The sequence below is a fragment of the Brachyhypopomus gauderio genome, chromosome 13, assembly GCF_052324685.1.
Source record: "Brachyhypopomus gauderio isolate BG-103 chromosome 13, BGAUD_0.2, whole genome shotgun sequence".
Lineage (NCBI taxonomy): Eukaryota > Metazoa > Chordata > Actinopteri > Gymnotiformes > Hypopomidae > Brachyhypopomus > Brachyhypopomus gauderio.
In genome coordinates, this window is record NC_135223.1 from 21490641 (window position 1) to 21513846 (window position 23206).

General features: G+C 46.3%; 2 protein-coding genes across 8 annotated transcripts in view; both read right to left on the reverse strand.

The window, feature by feature from the left end:
• Positions 1-1351: 1351 nt before the first annotated feature.
• rcc1 (regulator of chromosome condensation 1) lies at positions 1352-6549 on the reverse strand. Its single transcript, XM_076971720.1, has 10 exons — positions 6393-6549; positions 5438-5527; positions 5140-5327; positions 4675-4854; positions 4433-4529; positions 4227-4349; positions 3975-4121; positions 3573-3692; positions 2524-2676; positions 1352-2117 (listed from the first exon to the last, which is right to left on the reverse strand). The coding sequence occupies exons 2-10, from the start codon at positions 5511-5513 to the stop codon at positions 1942-1944; spliced, it is 1260 nt and encodes a 419-aa protein (XP_076827835.1). The 5' UTR covers positions 5514-5527; positions 6393-6549; the 3' UTR covers positions 1352-1941.
• Positions 6550-7532: 983 nt separating this feature from the next.
• The window catches only part of phactr4b (phosphatase and actin regulator 4b), a 29364-nt gene continuing 13690 nt past the window's right edge, over positions 7533-23206 (reverse strand). For 4 of the 7 annotated variants that reach the window (XM_076971723.1, XM_076971724.1, XM_076971725.1 and 1 more), the window contains 13 exons: positions 19042-19212; positions 18666-18746; positions 17528-17980; positions 16263-16649; positions 14584-14709; positions 12882-13398; positions 12315-12619; positions 11723-11903; positions 10195-10250; positions 9681-9742; positions 9271-9408; positions 9083-9159; positions 7533-8991 (listed from right to left, as the gene is read on the reverse strand). In XM_076971723.1, the coding sequence (XP_076827838.1) occupies positions 8976-8991; positions 9083-9159; positions 9271-9408; positions 9681-9742; positions 10195-10250; positions 11723-11903; positions 12315-12619; positions 12882-13398; positions 14584-14709; positions 16263-16649; positions 17528-17980; positions 18666-18746; positions 19042-19212 (2570 nt within the window). In that variant the 3' untranslated portion in view covers positions 7533-8975. Of the gene's footprint in view, positions 8992-9082; positions 9160-9270; positions 9409-9680; positions 9743-10194; positions 10251-11722; positions 11904-12314; positions 12620-12881; positions 13399-14583; positions 14710-16262; positions 16650-17527; positions 17981-18665; positions 18747-19041; positions 19213-20966; positions 21760-23206 lie in introns of those variants that run through there. The other 3 variants (XM_076971727.1, XM_076971726.1, XM_076971722.1) reach the window with 2 other exon arrangements.

Sequence of the window (23206 nt, forward strand, 5' to 3'; positions counted from 1 at the left end):
CATACCAGCTTTACTGTACAAAAAAACTAAAATCAGTACAAATGTACCAGTTCCAAGTATACACTCAATTTTAGAATACACTCTTATATAGAATACAGTATGCAGTACAGTAAAAAAAAGTTATTAGTAAATACTAAGCAGTTGGGACATACCACATATGAATATAATTTATTTGGCATTAAGAAACATATAGAGCTGTTTTCACTCTGTGTGTGCTCTACACATGTTTGTGGTGAACACCTTGGTAGCGAAGACCAAGACTGATGTTGCAACATGGGATGTCCTGCTAAAGTCAAATTTGACAGTCTGATTTATTCACACACCCATCTTCAATTACACCTTTAAATGAAAGGATCCAATATAGAATTTAAATGTTGAATTATGTTGCTAAACAAAGGAGTGATATTAGTGTCTCTATTTTTTAGGACACAAATGAAGATGCGACCACATTTCAGGCAAAATAAATTGGGGGGGGGGGGGGTGTCTACTTTCTACTGGATCTATACTCAGGTAAACATGAATAACAAAAGCAAGGGACAGAATAAGGTCAGAATAAGTGCTATCCTATTAAAATGTGAAGGGGGGGGGGGTTGATGAAACAAAAATAAGAGGATGAAATGTGAGTGGTCCGTTAGGTACTCACAAGAGACCTTTAGCATTTCAGAATGGGTCTAGGACTATTCTTTCAAATAAGAGGATTTGCACCTCTCACTGTGGTCCTGTGGAATATAATGAACCCCCCCCCCGTAAAACCAGACTTCGATCCTTGCGTCTTAGTTATTTAATAATTTTAAGACCACTGTAATACTGAAAGACTCAACACATCACATTAGTTTATGCCAATGAAGATATTTTCACTTACTCCTTAGGCTCGAGAATGCTCTTTCCAGACAGACCAATATACTTAACCCACTCCAAAAAAATTTTTTTCGACACTTGAATATTTGTGCTGTGCTATACAACCTCAACAGTTTCCCCCATATAATATGATAATTTTCATAATCTGAAAAATGCTGGTACTTATCTTGTTCAAGATTAAATGATTGATTTGCCATCATTACAAGAGCATCAGCAGACTTGGGATACATTTTGAGAAAAATGCAACAGTTTCCTAGGCACTGCAGTCATTATATGGGCATCTTGAGTCACTTAAGAAAATTAACAAGTGATTGGCTCTAAAATTATTTAGCAGTTCTTTAACTGGATTAGATTAAGCCCTTAAGCTCATGGCTGATCTTTCTCAAAGGCAAACTCAATTCCCACAGAGTGTACAAATGTGTAATTTCAGGCTCAGCAATGCATTTGTAATGGCAGTTATCTTGTTAGCAGTGAAAAATCAGAACTCTGGAAATACTTAAAAACTTTTATTACCCCTCCCACATGGCCAGCACATCTCGGATTAAATCAACCATTTGTATTTGCATTTTATGGAACACAGCTTCATAATGCCATTTACAGGAATACGAATAAGTATTTTCTGTAAATAACACAACAGCTGTAGCCATCACACACTTATTGCTCTGACCAAACCGCAAACTTTAAAATTCCATCTAAGGGAACTTTCTAAAAGAGCTCAAACTATTAAACCACACCAGAGTACACACATGCATATGCTCACTCAACTTGCAATCCCCACAATTAACACTTGTGATTCTTCTTAAAAAGAATTAAGAAAAAAGGAAGAAGCAAAAACTAGTTTTAAAAAAATAGTCTCTTTGATCATGATCTACTGGAACATATCCAGCGAACTTTTGAATTCTCCACAAACTGGAAGAAAGGTTTAATTAGACGAGACCCACCCATCTCGAACATCTGGCTGGCTTTGTTCAGTACAGGAGGACTTGGCACCTCCAGTTTCCCCCTACCCCAGATCAAGATATGATTTTACAGTTACCACCGACACAGTAGTGCAGCTGAACTCCTATGCATTTTCGTTTAACATCAGCTCTCTTGCTTGTCTTTGACCAGCAAGACTGTGTGCTGCCCCCCGCTGGAAGCCGAGAGAACTACTCTGTTCTCCAGTTGCTTGCCTGCCATCTCCACTGGACTCCATAAATCTTCCTCCTCCCCAGTGCCCAGCTGCAAGTTGGTGCCCATACCCCAAGCAAACGCAGCACCTGTAGCATATGAACACCAATGCGGACATTCACCACAAAATATTGAAAGGTTTGAACAAAATCTGTGTACAGAAAGCAGCGGTCTGTCTACAGTATGTATTTTAGATATCATATTATTACTGAAAAAATAAGAGTATTAGTTGTTTCAAGCTGCATACTTATTTCTCAGTAATACAATGAGATCAAACTGAGCACAGAGTATAGACACGGAAAGATTCTTCCAATTTTAGTTATGTCTGAATAGAACAGCAGGAAACCCAGACGTGGAGGACAGCCTGCCTCCTGAGACGTCACGTGAGGCAAACGGGAACGTAGCGTCTCGAGACAGAAAAATGGTCCCGTCGCTGCTCTATCCAGGTTAAAAAACAAACACACAAGAACAGGAAAACTATTTAGGTCCGCTCACCTTGTTTTGTGACGGCGTAGCTCACAGACGCACCGCAGGCCACCAGGGAGGCGCTGCTGAGCCCTGTGACTGGCGTGGGTTCACTCTTCTCTACGACTCCCTCTCCCAGGCCCAGACGCCCATACTCAGCACGGCCTAGACTGTAGACCTGTCCTGAGGGTGATGGCCTCATGTTAGTAATGTAGATACTGCACCATGAATGCTGCTCAAACCAATGAATAGTGCTGATGAATAGACAGGAATGTGTATAAACATTCTACCTTGCTAGACCTTTGATATACATTAAAAATACTGACTGAAAATGAGTGTCAAAGTCTTGGACAACCCTGGGAGTTAATTGGTTAGTTCCAAATCCACTCAGGTGACCTCAGAAGAATGTGGAGAATCACAGAAAAGTAATTGTAATATTGTAATGGGCACATACATTTTCTGAGCCTACATAATTGCAGACAGGTTATATATTGGGGGAATGAAAGGTAAATAATGTGATGTTCCTGCTGTTCCTAGGAGGGGTCATTGTGCAGATGACTGAAGGCATCAAGGCCTTAAACCAGCACACAACCGTAGAGTAATACCCCAGGATTCGTCTAGGTAGTGTCATGCAACAATGGTGAACAGGAGTGATTTCTTCAAAAGGTTTAAATCCCACATTTTACAAAGGCCAGATCAGACTGTTGATCTCAAACCCACTGAAATGCAGTGGTGTGATCTGAAAACTGTTCAAGCAAGACATCACAAAAATAGACATGAAACTAATGCTTTTAAGTTTATAGAAAATGACACCTAACCACTTCACAGGACATGAGAGCATCCACAAAGTACTTTGTTGAGGTTATTGACAAAGCAGGTGCCATTAGTTATTAAATGTAAGGCATAATGATATCTTTTCATTCAGTAATACTTACTGTTTTAACCATTTGTTCAATTGTGGTACAACATGAAACACTAAGAAAGGGGGGTTATGAAATTTCAAGTCTCACACCACACAGCAATATACAAACAACCTCTCAACACTATGCACATTCTGAACTGCAAAGATTTGCAATTACCTTCCGAATCCAAGCAGAGTGTGTGGTGCTGTCCTCCAGAAAAGCCAACCCAGGTGGTGGTGGTGTTCTTGAAGGCAGTGAGCTTTAGTGGAATAAAGCATGGGTTTGTACCTTGGGTACCTACAAAATGAACAGTATGGAAATACAGAAACACTACTTAGATATCATATATATGGTTCTATGGTATTTCTGCTTGCCAAAATCAGTTTGTTTTAAGGAACAGAAACGGCAGCGACGCATGGCAGCGACGCATGGCAGCAACGCATGGTCTGTGTTGTCCAACATTGTTCTAACGCAAAGTATAATTCCGATATAAACGTGTTTCTCAATTGTACTTTAACATCAGTGGATCCCGTCGCGTTTCCACTTTTAACCCAATCTTTCTTTAAAGTCACCACTCACCCAGCTGGTGATAGTTGGAAAGACCAAAGCCATAGATGTGGCCATCTTGAGATATGGCGAAGGTGAAGTACGCCCCGCAGAACACGTCGGAGAAGTGGACCTTCCCCCGAGGCCTGACCACCACCATCTGAGGTTCCAGCAGCCTCACTGCAAGGACCAAGACTAAAGCTCAAGCAGCTCCGAGAGGGACGGTCCCCCAGACTCTAGTGCTCCACACATCTCACGCAGTCGTCAAATCTGGCGAACACATACTTAACCCCTTCCTGCCGCCGCGGTTGGCGAAGCACTCCGGTACTCTGCCCAGCTGGCCCTGCTCCCCACAGCCCGAGGTGTAGAGATCTCCGTTCAGTGTCAGCATCACCAGGTGGTCACTGCCTTTATTGCAGAGCAGCAAGACGTTTTCATTAGTCACATGAGCCTCGTGACGGCATCCATGTGACAACAAGCAGAAATCTCACCTGAAGAAATTTTTATCACAGGCTTTTCTATGTGGATTTTGACAGGCAGGCTACATTTTTTCATAGGCTCAATAAGGCCAATGACACCACTGTTATCCTGCAAAGGAAGAAACGTTTTTCATGTTGTGTGTTCACGGGTATAAATACGTTAAGAAATATATCCATGATTGCAGGTATAGATGTATTAATATGTAAATCATACATTTAGATTTTAAGCAAAATACACAAATTATGATGCTCACCCTGAAGGAGCCCCAGACAAACACTGCCCCCTCCTCTGTAAGTGCAGCAGTGTGGCTGTCCCCGGCAGACACCTGCACCACCTTTTCTGCCAGCTCCACCTTCCCTGGCACCATCTCAGAGCCTTCCTCTGTTGTATTCCTGCCCAGAGCGCCCTCGTCGTTACAGCCAAATGTGTAAATCTGCAACACGGAACAATAAAGCAACAGGAGTCCATGAAGATATGAACGACTTTTTTAAAACACAAGATAGATCGCAATGTCAAACCTGCATAACTACAATCGACGTTATCTACTCTGATCTGGTGAATTTGTCTACTGGGGGACTAAGTGACTGGGTGTGTGCGATTATAATCAAATCAATGACAAGACTAGTTACAACCTGAATCTGAATAGTGAATAACAAAACTCCATGCACTAGGTTGAACATTAGGCAGCAAAAGCAAACAGGAAAAAAAATGCACTTACATTTCCGGTGTCACTGAGACACACGGTGTGCATGCCCCCAGCCACCACCTGTACAATACCCTCTGGGAGGGTCACCAGGGCAGGTTTCTTCCTCTCCAACACGTCTTCTCCAAGACCAAGCTGACCCACGTCCCCCTGGCCAACAACCAGCACCATTCCCTTCTCTTGCCCATGACTCTTGTGGGACACTGCATTCACACACACACACACACCACACACACACAATGATTTTGATATGCTAGTTCTCAAATGAGAACTACTGTACATTGACGAGAATCTGCAGTATGTCGGCCATTACCTTTCAGTTTTTTCAGAGACGCAGAGTTGTTCGTCTCACTTTCTTTTTGTCTCTTTGCAGCTTTTTTTGCAGGCATTGCAGCTCAAAATCCTAAAAGGATTTAATCAACATACATGAACTAAACTAACAATCTCGGCTGTAAATTCCACAATTACACAAAAAACTCACTCATCACCAATGCAACTTCACTTGGCAGTGTTACACTCGGCACATACATTTAAATAAAACAATAGATTGTAAACTTTTATATACATATATGTCACATGGCAACGCTGTGCAGCTATCAAGCCTTTTAAAAGCACATTTGGGAACGACTCCGTACGTTTCAACAAGTTGACCTACCGCACACGATTACAAGATGTCATTTGACCGGAGAAAACCCAAACTATTCCCCACACTCACCAAAGTCGCCTTATTTATACATCACAGGACGCGCGCGCGTGGCCTTCCACAGCGCGCGTGCCGCTGCGTAGCGACCGCTCGCGCCGGCCGCTAGTTAAAACGATTCTACGTTAGCTAACCCAACACAACCAGCTCGTTAACCTCTCTCGCTCGTAAGTTAGTCGACTTTCACGTCAGGACGGACTTTGTTCCGCTTTAGGTCCTGGTTATTTAACCTTACAAAAGGGGGAAAAAAAGTTAGTCGAGTCGAAGTTATGCGGCAGGTGGCACGTTGAAGTTCAGCTGCGCCGTTGATTGAGCGCAGCTGTCGCCCCGGACGTGCTGGCGTGTTTCAGCGAGGCTCACCGACACACACCGCCGTTTTTACCCCACTATCGCCGGGATAACTCGGTCCTGAGTCCCCCCATCCCGTAGCCACGCTAGCTAACGTTAGCCGTGCTAGCTACGTCCCCAAACCCCTAAGTCGAGGAAACAAAAATCCAGAAAGACAAAAAAACCCTCAAACATCACCACTTTAGTTGATAATAGTTTGTATGCTTCGTTAGGGCCTCACCTTCAGAACTGGACGATAAATGATGTGTGACGGTTCCTCCAAGCACGCAGGGACTACACACCTCCCGTCCGCGGTTACCTCAGCCTGCGCCTCCCGGGGAGAACTCACGATTTCAGCGCCCTCGCTCTTCGTTGACTTCGCCGTGAGCGCTCGGACGAGTCGAGGGTGGACGGCGCCACCTAGTGTTGCGGAGGAGAACTCGCCACCGTTCTTCACGATTTGGTGGGAGCCGGGAGACAAAAGTGGAGCGTTTGGTGGAGACTGGATTTGACAACGTGACACGTTGTACAGTGTCTTCGATAATTACTTATGTAGAAAGATATCTTAAACAGGGTGAACAATATATGATTATGAATACCGTTCAATTTAGCAACGTAGCTGGATATCTATACTTATTCATTTTGATGTCTTCAGACCAGCCACAATTGATATGAATGTGGTATTGCTTATGAAGCAAATGGATCAGTCAAATCAAATTTGAAGTAAATCACCGCATTAAAATGATCTAAACATCAAAACACCCGACTCAGTTGATTGAAGCAAACATCCACCTAAAAAGCTTCATTTCAAATTGTGTAGTTTAATACACTACAGAGACTACTCAAATAAACTTATTCTGGTCTTTATGTAAACAGTATTTGGAATACCTTTTAAATTCCTAGAGTCTATCTGATGAGCACTTAATTCTATAATTTGCCTTGGGGACATGTTCCCACCATTTTCTTCAATGGCTAATTTTGTCCTTTGCACTTTTTGAATGTATACTGTGCACATCAACAACACATTTTTAATAAAAAAAAATGAGTGAAAAAATATACTGCAAGTATTTTAAATCGCAATGTTGAGTTTTGCACTGTTCCTCGTTGACAGGCAAAACAAGCCGTAAAACCTTTTGTGAACCTCTTCCCTTCAGCCCCCATGCTGGTTTCTGTTCAGTGAACATGGGTACCAGAAGACCTGATGTCTTAAAAAGAACGTGAGTTTGAGCTCAATTGAAAGCAACTTGGTCCGGATTCTAATATAAGAATAACATTATTTCCGCATTTATTTCGGACATCAGCAACTTAGATTGTTGGCTGCATGTGCATTTGACAAATGAGGTCCATATCTTTCAGTGAAAAAGTCAAACCAGACCATAAATAAACTATTTGTAAGCATTTTAATTTAGATTTATGGATGACATCTAAACAGAAAAAATACTGTCAGTTTCTAAATGTTCACATATAATTGAAGCCAAAACAAAATGGGGCTGCAATGTTACATTAACATGGAAGAAATACATTAATCTGAAGCCATTCTCGTAATGTCGCATTATACACCAATATTTTGTGCTTAAAAAAATAGCAACCTATATAACCTTTAATATATTTAAAATGTTCCCAAATAAAAGGAAGACGAGATATACACATCAGTCAGTTTAATCTAGACAATATATCTGTACAGCAGGGCATGTTCTATTATTCTACTGCCATAAACATTAAAAAGAAAAAAAAGAGAAAGACAAAAAATGTTCCTTCCAAGTTGATCCCTGTCCACAGTTATTCTATAAAACAAGTTGTTTTTTAGTGCTTGATCAATGTTTGCCCTGTTACTGGCTTTCATTTAAAAGCCTACATATCAATTATTCTTATTCAGACATGTATGCATGGTTTAAATATTGAACTTTAATGAAATGGCTGAACCCTGTGTATTAAAAAAAGAGGATCGTATATTGTGGCTATATTTTAGCATAAAACCCTCATGTGACCTCGTCTAAAACGTTTGTGTGAGGACAAAAACTAGTGAAAAAGAAAAGGCCAGCTTCACTCCCTACTCCTGTTGACCAGTAAACACCAGAAGATGGGCGAGTCTCAACGAGAGGAGGAATAAAAGCAGGCCAAGTCACACAAATGTAACATTACATCATAAAACCTTGTGCATCACAATATCTAATTATAAACTTTTCAAGGAATCAGTCTAAGAGATATTTACAGCATTCTATACATACACACACACACACACATACAAATACACAAATATCCCCATGTTTATCCATGCAGAGTCTTAGGTGTGCACAACTCTGCTCAGCCACTCTCAGTAACTAACATGTATTATTACTGTATTTATTATTGTCACCATCATTCTTATTTCTATGATTTGTTAAGGTTATTACATTTCCCTAAAAGGAAATGGACTGTGTAATACCAAATATAAGCAGAAAAAGGCCCTTTGAGACCTTTCTTTCTCCCCCCAAAGCAGAGGGATGTCAGGAAAGGGCATCCTGAGGGTCACCATGCATGTCCTGATGGCAGGCACACTACACACCCCTCAGAGGGTCTTTCATCAGTTCTCCACACTCTAGCTTGGCATGTTCATCTCCCTCTAGTGTCTGGTACAAACACTGCATTTGTCCTGCAGTTCTTAGCCTTCACGGGCACCATATTTACAAGAGGACGGACAACTTTGTTGTAGGTTTCTGTACAGTACATTCATCGAGAGGATGTCCGTGAGCGCAAACACCCAGAGGCTCCTCACAGAACACACAGCGATTTCTGGCCCTGTCTCCAGTGCCGAAGTGCTTCACAGTCCAGGCAACAGAAGACGTTAAGGGCGATGAAATCTGAGAACAAAAGAAATAAATAAATAAAATTTAAAGTGATAGTTTATTTTATTTTTATGTAAGACACCGAAATATGGTCTGCATTCTGTACCTTGTATACATCCTACTCTCTTCGTGAACTTCCATCTCAGAACTCTTGAACTCGTTCAGTTCCTTTCGGATTGCAGCCTAGAAAAAGGAAAAAAATAAATAAACTAATAAAAACAGCCAATGGTTACGTACTCCACGTCTCCTACAGAACTCTGGATGTGAGACGATGAGAGATTTGCCCCCTTGTACCTTGTCAGCAGGTGTGAGTTTGGTCCATGGCTTGTCAGCACGGCGGTCATAGTCTTGAGCAAGTGTGACTTCCACATACTCGTGGAAGCGTAAGATCTTTCTGGCTTGGAGCTCAGCGACCGTGGGCCTTTGACTCAACTGAGGAGGGGACAGAGCAGACACTTGCACGTGGACTTTTTTTTTGTTTGCTGAAGTAAGATGACAACACAGCCTACACTGTGTTTAGCATGTACTTAACATGCAGCTTATGCAAATCTGTTGCCAGTGTTTAGATAAGCAGTTAGAATATAATAACTGAGTGACAATAAGACCGGTACATCTAAATATGATAAAATATTACAAACTGCTGTTTTCACATTAAATAACACCAATACGTCATACTCATTAGAAGACTGAAAGCTGATTCGCACCTTTCTGGTGAGCCTGCGTTTGATCTCGCGAACCTCTGCCTGGCGGTCAGCTTCGTTCTTGGCTGAAGGGAAATGAGGTGTGAATGGAAAATGATTTGGCTCATTCCTGATTCATATGAAAGCAAATGAGCACAGTGATAATTACTGGTAACGGGCAACCCTGAAACAGCTTTTACCACCTTCCTGTGTGCTTTAAACACCTTCCTGTGTGCTTTAAACACCTTCCTGTGTGCTTTAAACACCTTCCTGTGTGCTTTAAACACCTTCCTGTCTGAATTTTGGCGAGACTAAAAGTCATATTGGCAAGCATCACTGTTATTCTACATGCTTTACAAAACATATCTACTCCTTAGAAGTGCAAATGCAGATTCAGACTGATGGAATTGTTTTCCTGATCGAGAGTTAAAATAAAAGAGATGTGAGTGTGAAGCATAACAGAGTTGGTGGCTCTTCTTGATTCTGACTAGATGAAAAGGGTCAGTGGGGCAGAACAGCATTGCGGGAAGACACTTACGCTGTAGAATATTTCTTTGCTCCAGCTCTTGGGCAGTGGGCCTCTGACTCAGGCGTCTACAGGCAAACACACACTGTTACTGCATGTAGCAGACAGCTGACATATTTATCAGACATTAATCAAGGCTATTTGCTCCAGGTTGTAATACTCTGTTCTACTTGAAGAGTGACAGCAGCACCATATTTTTTAAATTATGAAGACATTAACATTTTTTTCTTTTAGTGTACATACATGTGTGGGCTGGTAAAGAACATGCAAACTTTATTTGCTCTGTATTTTATTGACTTAAATTCCTGTTCTTCTATAAAGAACATTGCAAACAGTGTATAAAAATATAAATGTTAAATGTAAGTGCTCTATATAAATCATGTGTGTGTGTAGGTGAGAAGGGCCAGTACCACGTGAGTGCTGTGTGTGTGTGTGTGTGTGTGTGTGTGTGTGTGTGCGCGCGCATGTACGTGTGTAGGTGAGAGGGGTCAGTATCGCATAAGTACTGTGTGCATGTGTGTAGGTGAGAAGGGCCTGTACCACGAGTGCTGTGTGTGTGTTTGTGTGTGGGTGAGAAGAGTCAGTACCGAGTGAGTGCTGTGTGTGTGTGTGTGTGTGTGTGTGTGTGTGAGAAGGGTCCGTCTCGTGAGTGTTGTGTGTGTGTATGTGTGAGAAGGGTCCGTACCATGTGAGTGCTGTGTGTGTGTGTGGGTGGGTGGGTGAGAAGGGTCCGTCTCGTGAGTGCTGTGTGTGTGTGTGTGTGAGAGAGAGAAGGGTCCGTACCATGTGAGTGCTGTGTGTGTGTGTGTGTGTGTGTGTGTGTGTGAGAGAGAGAAGGGTCCGTACCGTGTTAGTGCTGTGTGTGTGTGTGTGTGTGTGTGTGTGTGTGTGTGTGTGTGTGTGTGAGAGAGAGAGAGAAGGGTCCGTACCGTGTTAGTGCTGTGTGTGTGTGTGAGAAGGGTCCATACCGTGTTAGTGCTGTGTGTGTGTGTGTGTGTGTGTGTGTGTGTGTGTGTGTGTGAGAGAGAGAGAGAAAGGGTCCGTACCGTGTTAGTGCTGTGTGTGTGTGTGAGAAGGGTCCATACCGTGTTAGTGCTGTGTGTGTGTGTGTGTGTGAGAAGGGTCCGTACCGTGTTAGTGCTGTGTGTGTGTGTGTGTGTGAAGGGTCCGTACCGTGTTAGTGCTGTGTGTGTGTGTGTGTGTGTGTGTGTGTGTGGTCCGTACCGTGTTAGTGCTGTGTGTGTGTGTGTGTGTGTAGGGTCCGTACCGTGTTAGTGCTGTGTGTGTGTGTGTGTGTGAAGGGTCCATACCGTGTTAGTGCTGTGTGTGTGTGTGTGTGTGAAGGGTCCATACCGTGTTAGTGCTGTGTGTGTGTGTGTGTGTGAGAAGGGTCCGTACCGTGTTAGTGCTGTGTGTGTGTGTGTGTGTGTGAGAAGGGTCCGTACCGTGTTAGTGCTGTGTGTGTGTGTGTGTGTGTGTGTGTGTGTGTGTGTGTGTGTGTGTGTGTGTGTGTGTGTGTGTGTGTGTGAAGGGTCCGTACCGTGTTAGTGCTGTGCCGATCTGCGTGCGAATGGCCTCCCACTGCTCCTTGCTCTGCCAGGACAGACCTGTGGGCTCCCCTCTGGCTGGCCTCTCGGGGCCCTGCCTGTCCGGGGCCGAGGGCCGGCTGCTTAACTTTAGAGCCAAAGTGTCCTTCCTCTTCACCCTGCTGGCCAGCGCACCTGCAGAGTCAAAGGCAGTCCAACGTTTTGGGTCTCTTTCTTCTCTGAGCATTTGCATGTATCTGGCAAAAACTACAGTACCCATGAGCAGCACGTTTCCAATTAGACACACACGCGCTCGCACACACACGCACGCACACACACACACACACACACACACACACACACACACACACACACACACACACACACACACACACACACACACACACACACACACACACACACACACATATATAACAGCTTGTTATGTGCAAATATGAACCAATCTGCATGGCAGCCTCCTGTGCTCTGCTCAAACGAACAATGGAGCTGTACTACAGCATTAACTCCTCACTGCACACAGCTCAGTGATCTACAGAGGAGAATGAAAAAAAAACCCCAAAAAACACTCTATTCACAATCACATACTGGGTGGGTCTTCATCCTCTTCATCTTCGTCTGATTCTTCATCCTTGTAGAGCACAGGCCCATCTGAGTCACTCTCAGCTTGCTGATCTTCCTCTCCCTCCTCTTCCTCGCTGCTGTCAGGGCCCTCAGGAACGACCGTGATAGCCAGATCTCCCACCAGACACCTGCGGCTGCGTGGTTCCAGTTCCGGCTGGATCTGCGGGGCCGGTATGTGCTCAGGAGGTAGCTCATCATCCTCCTCCTCTTCCTCTTCTTCATCCTCCTCCTCCTCCTCTTCCTCCTCATCAGAATAGTCATCCTCAGCCCTGGAGCGGTTAAAAAAAGAAGGAGGTATTATAACTATAACTATGCAGCCAATACTTCCACAAACAATTATTTTTCTCATTAACACATTATTGCCATTAGGATAGATGTTCTTAGACATTAGTCTAGTTCAACTGTAAAAGCCACAGCAACAAATGGTCTGTTTGATAACCAATAAGTCAGAGTGAAAATACCACAGAAGTGTCTGAGCCAGTGTTAGTGTTGGTGTCGGCACTGGCTGTGGTCCTGGTGCTGGACACTCACACTTTGAGGGGCTGGATGGTGACGGGGAGTGGGCGTGTTCCCTGGTACTCCAGGGGGGTCTCAAACAGCAGGGAGTGGGCCCGCTGGGAGCTGTCTGGGTGAGGGAGGGCCGGTCCGGGGCTACTCAGTGCCCGCTGGATCATAATGTGCAGGGGTACTGGGGCCTGACGGGCAGGGGATTCCTCCAATGGGCTGGGTGGATCAAAATGAACAGGCAGTGGCAGAGGCAACGGGTGGGGGTAGGAGTGTTGATGCAGCAGGTGATGGGCGTGGCCACGAGGAGGGGAGGGCGGTATGTGTGTCGGGAGAGGCGGGGAGGGGGGAGGTGGGGGCAGAGGGAACCCGCCCGGGATGTTGGCCCGGTCTTCAGGAGACAGCACAGAGGGCAGGGACGACACGGGCACGCTGGGATCTTCAGGGTTGCGTTTGGTGACGGGGGTCGTTCTCTTCGGGGGCATGGGTGGGGACGGCTTGGCTGGCACTAGGTTGCTTCCTCCTGCCATCTGTCCAAGTTCAGCTGGAGAAGGACAGAAGGTTGTGAGCCACAATCAAAGGTTTCGAGAATCATATTAATACTCACAGATGCAAGCATAGATTACCACATTACAATGTCATAAGCTGACAATCATTAGTCATTTATCGGGTCTTAAACCCAAGCACATTGTTTAAGGATATGAAAGGATTTCTCTGGAATGATGTATATTTTAAGCATCAAAACTGTACATGAGATCACACACTCAGGCCAATAGTCTAGATCCCCGTGACGGTCACATTCTGCATATGTGTGTGTGGCAGGACAGACCGCTCATTCACCTGCCACAGACTCTATGTGAGGCTAACATGCTCCATGTACTGAAGACCTCAGTACACTCATCAGACACGAAAAGCCACAGCCAAAGGGAGGAGCCTAATGCAGTAAGAGCATGCATCTCATCCAGACTGCCTTCACACCTCAGATTAGCACCGTCGATCAGAACCAAGCAGAGCGCCTCACTGACACGGACCGTGATGTGGGTTTGAAGGGCTGGTGCTGAACTCTCGGCGTAATCCAAGTGGTCTCGGGCCCTTCCGCATGCAGTGCAACCTGTGGCACGTATCTGCCGTTCTCGACCCCTTCGCTGGCTGTTCCACAGCACCTGCGGACATCCAGCCGCTGCCCCGGAGGGACTGTAGCGGGGGGCCCCTCACATGGGCCACGGGGGGGCCTCACATGGGCCACGGGGGCCCTCTCAGTGCTGCATGCCCTTCAATACGTAGCGCTTACAGAGTGGCACGATACTGCACACTTACTGCTAATTTAGTGCCATAGACATGCAACTTAGCAGGAGTAGAGAGAGAGAGAGAGAGAGAGAGAGAGAGAGAGAGAGAGAGAGAGAGAGAGAGAGAGAGAGAGAGAGAGAGAGAGAGAGAGAGAGAGAGAGAGAGAGAGAGAGAGAGAGAGAGAGAGAGAGAGAGAGAGAGAGAGAGAGAGAGAGAGAGAGAGAGAGAGAGAGAGAGAGAGAGAGAGAGGAAAAGAAAAAAAGAAATACACAAAAGAGAAGTGGGGCACTCTGGTCACTGCATGTTAGTCCAGCTGGTCGGCCAGAGCTAAGGGCATGCAGTGGTGGCAAAGGTGAGTAAGATGATGCCAGCACACGGAGCAGACAGACGACACGGCAGACGGGCAGCGTGGCCGTAGCGACAGGCGTGGCCTTGGCGTTACCTGCACGCACGCCTCCTGCCCGCCGGCACAGGTAGACAGGCAGGGACAGGTAGACATCATAGTCGCCTTCACGCTTCCAACAGGACCAGTAGAGGGGAAAGGGGTCGCCCCCGTGCAGGGTGGTGGCTGGCAGGGGTAAGAAACCATCCCGCAGGTGTCAAACACCAGCCACTGGGTACTAAGCCCACTTGTATATGACCAACCTCAGCATAAATATTCATCTGAATTAGCATCGCATGGGCTTATGTCAAGATTAGGCGTGATGAGAAGTACATGTGTGTGTAATAGAATGAAGGTCACTGTAATTTGACTATAGAAGGTTAGTAGTGAATGAAGCATTTTGTAGTGCTGCAATTTATAGTAAGTTTACAGCAATGAAGGAGCCAGTCGTACAGGTTTTTGCACTAGTGAAGTGTTTATGACTCTTGTGAAAGTGAAATCTAGGCTTTCTAAAAAGAAAACGGTGTCAGTATAATCTTGAGCATTGGATTCTAAAGATCCAACATGACTGCCCACATCCAGCATGCTTTTACAAACTGTTCAGATTCTTCAGATGCCCTGCAGGGGGCAGTGTGGAGACATGTCACCGCTCAGAAAAAACCTGGTGACCTGGAACTCTTACTGTCCAAGACTCAGTAAAGCATCACAGGTAAACTCTACTTTAAAGTTACAATCACCATAATAACATACTATTCATAACTCACAGTAGAATTAAATCTTATTGTTTCATAAAAAGAAATGCAATATTTTCTGAAAATAGTAAACCAATGCATAGCATTTCTTTAGACTAGAGAGCATTGTTCTTAAGTCTAAATCTACCATGCATCATCAGTTTACTCCAACTATTGCCGTCTTTTGGTCTCATAACAGATGGCACAATGTTACCATTGTTTTAATACCAGTTTTTTTTTTATCTTTTATGGGAATTAAGGGACAAAAAGACTTGAGCTATGTAAGGACGCTAACTGGCAAACGTGAGTTTCTTTCCTGGAGTGTTCAACATGACCCGAAAGCATTCATAGCACGAATGAAAACCTTTTTTAACAGCATTAGTGATTCCTGACCCTGGACTCTCCTAGACCTCAACCCTCAACGGGGAATCTCTGTACAGGTAGTGTTTGTTTTATCTTTCACAATCCACGTTCATGAACTTGTCCAACACACACACAACAAATGTATGAAAACACCAGGTAACTGTAGTGCGTGTTCCTTTGACAACTACGTTACTATGTTTATGACTAGATGCTTCAGGACAAACAGGTCAAGCTGAGCCTAAACACTGAATATGTGAGGAATATGAGAACAAACCAGGTGCCCCAACAAAGCAGGCATGCCTAAATCGTGCCATGAAGATCATTTAGGCAGTTCTATCACATACAGGTCACACATCCAGCGCAAACTGCTCATGGCACTATAAGCTCATGACCCGTGGACCTGCTGGTCCAGCCCGGGTTCGTTAGACGTAACGCTGCTCTAGAACAGGAACGCCAGGGAAGAGACATGCTTGGGTCTCATCTTGTTAAAAATGTCCAACCTCACTTAAAAGGCCTGGAATGTAAAGATAATGGCAAAAGTAGTCCACAAAGGCCCTTCCTGAGAAGAAACCAGGATATATTACGCACATTATCCGCTCAGCGTTTTGGGTTCACGTCAGACGGCAAGCAGCGGCGTGCACTCACCCAGTACGGCCGGGTTGGTGCGGTTCAGTGGCTTGGGCGGAGGGAGCGGTGGCTGTTTGACATGCTGGACCAGACCCGTGGAGGAGGAGGGGAGGGGATGTCCGCTGGAGGCAGACACGTTGGCCCCGCCGGCTGCCGAGCTCCGGGGGGCCTTACCGGTGCCGCCGGTGGCCAAGGACGGGGGTGAGCTGGAGGAGGCCGGGGAGGAAGAGGAGTAGGAGGTGGCGGGGCTGTGAATGGGGGAGCGCGGGGAGGTCTCCATGCCCGGCTCGGGGGTGGAGCTCATTAGCCACTTGGGCGGCTGAAGGGACTGTTTGGGCGGCAGTGGCTCACGCAGGGTGTCCCTCGGGGCCTCCAGGTCCGGGACGTAGTGACTGCTGTCTGACTCTGTGGACACACACACACACACACACAGGGAGTAAAGACACACGGTGACACCATGGCCTGAGAGTGCTGCTAACAAGCGTCCTGTAAGCTGTTCTCAGTGAGCGTATCAGGCACGCCAGCCAACAAAGAATTTCCTCAACAATTAAAGCAGGGCTGCAGTCGGCAGCATCAAACAGGCGAATCTAAGAGCTCGTCTCATCTCCCTGTCCGGGATGTTTGAGCTGCGGTGCTGAGTTGTGTTATCATTCCCGTGTCACTCGCCCGTGTACTTGTTCTTAATCAGCTGTGGGAGATAAACAAGCAGCTGTAATCACCTCCCTGTGTCCATCTCCCGCCCCCCCCTCCCCATTTATTCTCTCTCTCCATTCTTCAAAGACGACGTTTTAAGCTCAGGGTTATTTACAGCCAGCGTATCACGCCAAGACACCGGCCGCAGAGGTAAATGGGTCAGAGAAGAAAGGGTAACCAGTGGAACGAGTAGAAAGGGAAGAGGAGTTCAAACAAAACCACAACTGTTCTTTCTGCTCGCCTTGGCTTCCTATGTCAACGATGAAGGTTCGTGTCGGAACTGTTGAAATTCTGATTAGAACAGACTATTAGTAGAAAACTCATCCCCAAAGGGGGTTTCTGGCTAAAATGAAAATGTTCATTCTAAAGAGGTTGGAGTTGAATTGTCGGCAGTGTGTTAATTAGGAGGGAAAGAGAGGATGAAGCTAAGCTGTCCCTCCCCTGTTCCTAAATAAGAAACCTAGCTGGAGCAGGACCCTGGGGAGCACAGCCACCCTCCTCTCCAGCGGGGCCAGGAGGAGAGCAGGAGCGTGGGCAGAGAAGACCGAAAGCCAAGGAGCTGGACAGCGAAGAACGTTGACCCCACTCACCTCGCCTGCTCCTGCCCTCCTCTGCCGACGAGTGTCGGGGGAGGGTGGGCTTCCAGTCGGCCTCGGGACGCGTCCTGCGCCCCTCCTCCGACGGGGCCTTGGTCAGGCCGGGCCTCTTGTCCACGTCGCCGCCGTGAGCTCTGCCTCCACGCCGGCCCTCCTCCACCTGCCAGCCCAGGTTGATCTTCCACTCATCCCCGCCGCTCCGCCCGCCCCTCCTGCCCTCCTCCAGGTTGGAGCCCCGAACGGCCAGCGCTCCGCGACGGTCCCCGTCGGAGGGGCCTCGAACCCTGCGGTCCTCAGGCTGGGGCAACCAGGCCTGGTTCACCCTGAATTCTGACTCGGGCGGAGGCCTGATGGGCTCGAGTCTCCCGCCTCCACCGCTGCCCCCTACAGGCAGGGTATGTCCATTCTTCACATAGGGTGGCTTAGGGCCGTGGGCCTCATCCGACTCTGTGGCAATAAATAAACACAATCCATAAGCATTCAGTTACATAAGGTGAGATTGACATGGATGGAAAAGAATAAAGAGCAACAATATATGAAAGTATGTACATGCATCTCTGAGGACCTCCACTAGATGACTTCACAAAAGGTTTGATATAAGGATTACTCCTTCTAAATCAGGTCGGGAAAAGGTGGAGAAGGCCTATGAAGCTACAAGCCAGCCAGAGGCAGGGAACAGGAGCAGGGTGTCTCGGTGTTGGCATGGTTCAGAACAGCTCTCAAATAAATGGGACTTCACAGCCCTGAGTGCATGACTTTCAAAGCTTATTGCTGCAGGGCACAATTTGTTCCACTTTTCTTGACTGAAGAAAAATGACATGTCACTTCCCTTCCAAAATATGAAGTTAGACAGTCAAATAATTTAATTTACTGCCTTCATCTGTCTCAAAAACAGATTTCTCTCTTCCCCTCTCACTAACATTATGAGAATTGTGAGTGCCGTGATCCAAAGTGTTTTCAGAAGGACAAGGCTGGACCACACAGGCCAGGTGTTAGTAATGGTCAAACATGTCGAGCAGCAATTAAGTGGTACTATAACTACATCAGTTTGTTCTCCTAAATTAGACACTTAAAACGCATGCACACACACGCACACACACACACACACACACGCGCGCGCGCACACACCTACCGTTCTCCGGAAGTTCCTTCAGCACTCCCTGTTCTATCAGCTCCTGCCTTGGCCTTCTCATCGAGATCTTTCTTTCCAAAACTGTATTAAAAAAAGTTTTATTGTATCTCATGAATACAATACTCTGTGATGAACTCAATTATATTTATAAGTTGACATTATTTTTTATCAGTTGGCAAGGCCAAACATCCAAGGCCTTGAAAAACAATTTCAGAATAACAAATCCTAAAATCTCCTAGTTTGAGATTGTTCTTACTTGTGTGTTTCTAAACTGTGTGAGAAATGCAGCAAACTGTGAGTTAAAAGAAAAACGAACGCAAAAGAAAATGCATAACTAAGCCCATCAGACCATTATTAAGGCAACAGAATTCAAGACCTTCTGAAGTTTCCTTAAACTTCTCACTGCTTTTCTTCTTCCTCCATTTCCAAGGCCTGAAGATCTTGCCCAGGGTGGAGAACTTGCCCTTGCGTTTGGGGGCAGCGGTGCCATCCCCCAAGTTGCCACCCTCACTTCCTGTGGTACTGTGCTGGTGGTCACCTTCATCATCTGGCAGGGAGATCAGAGAGCAGAGAGATGGACATAGTTATCTTAGATGACCAGGCAGGCAGAAGTGGAGGAAATGGTACTGAACACTGCAGATCGATAGCAGCCCTACGCAGGAAATCGTCTATGAGCAGATTACATAAACCATGGTCCCATCAGGCCACACTGCAATACACATCACACTTGTGCATTGCACAAACACACACACGCCACACATAACAGTATGAACGGCCAGAGATCAGCTGTACCCATCAACACCCATACCTTACATATGCACACATGAAACATGTGATGTATGTGTTCACGGTTTTAAAAATAAATACATATGGATGGGCTGAGGTTACTCAGAATGGCTGGATTCAGCTCAACAGCACTGTGATTCCTGGCAGATGTGGTTTGAGGCAAACAGAGCCCTGAAAAGTCGGACACTTATTAAAGAATAACATAGCATACTTCACAACACTGACAGTGCAAGAAGATAGCGTTGATGGTTAGCTTACTGGATTTGATTAAATCAATGCCGCAATAACTATGCACAGATGAAAGAACTGTGGATTGTTTGAACATGGAAAAAGTCTGAAGACCTTTGTAGGATGTAACAGTGGAAAAATAATAGGACCTCGCTAGCGCACGCTGCTCCACTCATGCTTGCTAAAATAGGTCGTTATTAGATCAGGAGCCATCGTGGTGAAGCACGCCTAATTATTTGCTTCAAAGCTTCTGTGTCAGCACCCTTGTGACTGAGATGGACCGAAGTGATTGACAGGAATCTGTATTTTAATGTTCTCAAGCCCACCTTCATTACGGCACGACCGCCACAGTGCGTGCCAAGTGCCGCCTCTGGAAGCCGTGCACTTATCATCAGATTTGGGCTTCACTTTACATAGCAAAATATTTATCATTGTGCAGGACCACTGGCAGTGGTTTAATATGCAGCCCGACAGGCACAGGATGTCCTGGCCACAGTGCCGTTCCCACACCGGGCCAAACCCCTCCAGCAGTGAACAGTCCAGCTCTCCCCTGACCCACACACGCATAAAATTAGAAACAGTTTGCAGCGTTTAGACATTGTGGTAGAGCACCAGTGTTGTTGGGTTTTTGACTACAGCACGACGGGACCACAGGACCAGCCGTGTAATTATGCAAATCCCACAGTGACAGTGACACATGTACAAGGCCCACACTATTCATGGCAACCCTGTACACCAGCTCCACACCCACAAGCCACCACCACCACCACGCTACTGTTAGTGCTGTGTTGTGAGAAGGGTGTGTCGTCCAAGCAGTGGACTTGCAGTCAGAAACTGACTTATAATGAACCTGCTATTCTTTTCTGGACTGGATGAAAAACTGTGCTTATAAAATACATTGAACTTACATGGCCACCATAAGGTAAATGTTGGAAAGTCTCCATCAGTGGGAGTGAGAATGTCCCATTAAGCAACATGAGTAGATCTGTGCATTTGCCTCCAACTACAGTAAATTACAGCAAACCCCTCAGAGCTGAACACAAAGACCTAAATGACTGACATTAGATCAGCTGCTCTCTCTGATTCCTGGAACGAGATCTCAGCTGGAAATTAGAACTGCCTGCACTCCTTCCAGAGATCATAAATATATCACAGACAGACAGACAGACAGACAGACAGCACAAAACAAGCTTCCTGCTTTAGCAGCAGTTTAACTTGGTGAAGCCGCCCCAACCTGGCCATGGGCTTCAGTACTGGGGGGGGGGGGGGGGGGGGGGGCTGCACTACCTGGGCTCCAGGTGCCTGTCCAGTAGGTGTGAAGGCAGCAAGCCATGGGGGAGCTGAGGTGAGCCCCACCCCCCCTGCGTGTCCCTGTCCCAGAGGGCCTGGAGCAAACGGCCGTGATGGTGAAGAGTTCCCCAAAACACAAACAGGTTCAAAGTAATAGTTTATCTGGAGCTCCAGATCCTTATAGAATGGAGAGAATACCCGTGAGAAAAAGAGAGAGTCCCCATTATACGCATTTTAGCAGAAGTCGAGTCGACAGTCCTGCTGTGGAAGCTACGTAGCAGACAGTCTCGCGTGCGGAACCCCTCACACCGTAGTCGTCCTCCAGAACAGCACACTCCCCACGCCACGCAGGCGGACGTCCAGATCCGAGCCGAGCAGGAGAGTCGAGACGAGCTAGCAAGCGAGCAGCCATCCGTCACCAGAAAACGCACCGGTGCAGGAGTCCCGGTCCCGAAAGCGGCAGCCGGAGCAGACGAGCGGCGCAGTCATTAAGCGGACCTCGTCTGGACGTGTCGAACGCCAGGCTGAGCTCATCATTCACGCCTGCTGGAACTTAACGAACGCGGCATCGCGCACGGCCCCCGAGAGGACGGGAGAACGCAGCGCTGGCCGACACAGCCTGCGGCTGGGGGTGTGTTGATAAAGACGTCCGTTTGAGTGAGGTGGAAGCCCCCTTCACATCCTGCGCTAGGCTGTGTGCGCTGCGGGCAGCGAGGGAGGACCGGGCTGGGAGGCGGGGGATGGGGAGTGGGGGCGAGGCCTGGGAAACACAGGGAGGAAACGGCACTCCACCCTGATCCTGAGTGAGGTGGGGGTGGTGGTGGGGGAGGCTACAGACCACACCAGCACATAGTGGAAAACACACTGGAACAGATGTGTAAAAATAACACGCACCAGCTGATTAATAACCTATTCTGTGAATATTAACGCCAGTTTGTCATTTAGTCTTTAGCAGCCATTTTCACAATTCTTCTCGCTACAGTTCACAGACATGCGTGCACATTTTACAATTATTTAAACGCTTGATAACAGCCAATTCTTCAGTACAGAAGGAAGTGCTTGCTGGTGGACTAAGGCTCTCAGCAATATCTTCATACTAATCCTGCAAAAAGCTCAGTGCGACGTTTCTGATTAGTCCTGCAAAAATCCAGCGTTAATCGTAGCCATACCAGAGAACATTCAAGCCATAAAACCGTCCTCAGCATGGACTTAGTTGAAAAGTCCAAACCTTCTCATTCTTTATTCACAACCAAATCCCTTTGTCCTCCAGAATGACCGACCTGACCTCGTCTAGGGCAACACACATGGCAGCTTTCTCCTCCTCAGTACCGAGGTCTTCTGGACTATACACAGAACACGTCTCTGCTGTGGAACTCACAGGACAGTATCACAAACCACGAAGCACTGCTGAATCCATGGTAGGCAGATCACGATATTATTCAAAAGGTAGAGACAGAAAAGTGCTCTACAAAACAAGAGTTTAGCAAATACCAATGAGTTCAGCAATGCATATACAAGTACTTATGATTTGAATTCAACACGTTTTGTGTTTGTGGTGCCACTGAAGATGGGCTGGCATATTCTATGCATTTCCAGATGCCTGATAAAAACATGGCACAGTAGGTCTTGCATCATTGACATGATTTCCATCTTCATAGACAACAGCAAACCCTGAAAGTCACACTGGTAGAGGATCTGTGATTTTAGAAATGGCGCTCGCCATGAAATCCATGCCGCTGTATTGGGTCAATGCACTTTCAAGCTAACTGTAGAAACATGCTTGCACTTACAACCATTTCATTCATTTTCATTCACGGTTCATATAGAACTCATTCTAATTTAAACTGTTTAAAGTAGTACTCCACTTGTATTGTTATTCAATAAGTAAAATGTGTCAAAGTGTCATCTATATGAACCAATAAACCACATGCAGCTAGCATGCTCTCCGACTTAATCACATGTACATCGAACCAAACAGCAAGTTGCCAAACTGTGGCGTTCATAACCGAAGTGCACAGACACACGGTTATAATTCAGTGAATAAGGTGTCGGGCATGTGTGCATAAAGCCTGCGGGCTCATGGAATCAGGTGTGTATGCTGTTCAGCTAAGGGAGCAGAGTGAAGACGGAAGAACAACACTGGTTCAAACACACGGAGCCTGGAGCAGCCCGAGTGGTTACGTAAGAGCGGCTCCACTGGGAGAAGTCATGAGGAACACCATCCTCCCCCTTCTCTT

Coding starts and splice junctions, on each gene's coding strand:
- rcc1 (XM_076971720.1), bottom strand. CDS start 5,513: ATGCCTGCAAAAAAAGCTGCAAAGAGACAAAAAGAAAGTGAGACGAAC. Junction 5,328..5,437: donor GTCTCTGAAAAAACTGAAAG/GTAATGGCCGAC, acceptor GTGTGAATGCAG/TGTCCCACAAGAGTCATGGG. Junction 4,530..4,674: donor TTGTCTGGGGCTCCTTCAGG/GTGAGCATCATA, acceptor CTTCCTTTGCAG/GATAACAGTGGTGTCATTGG.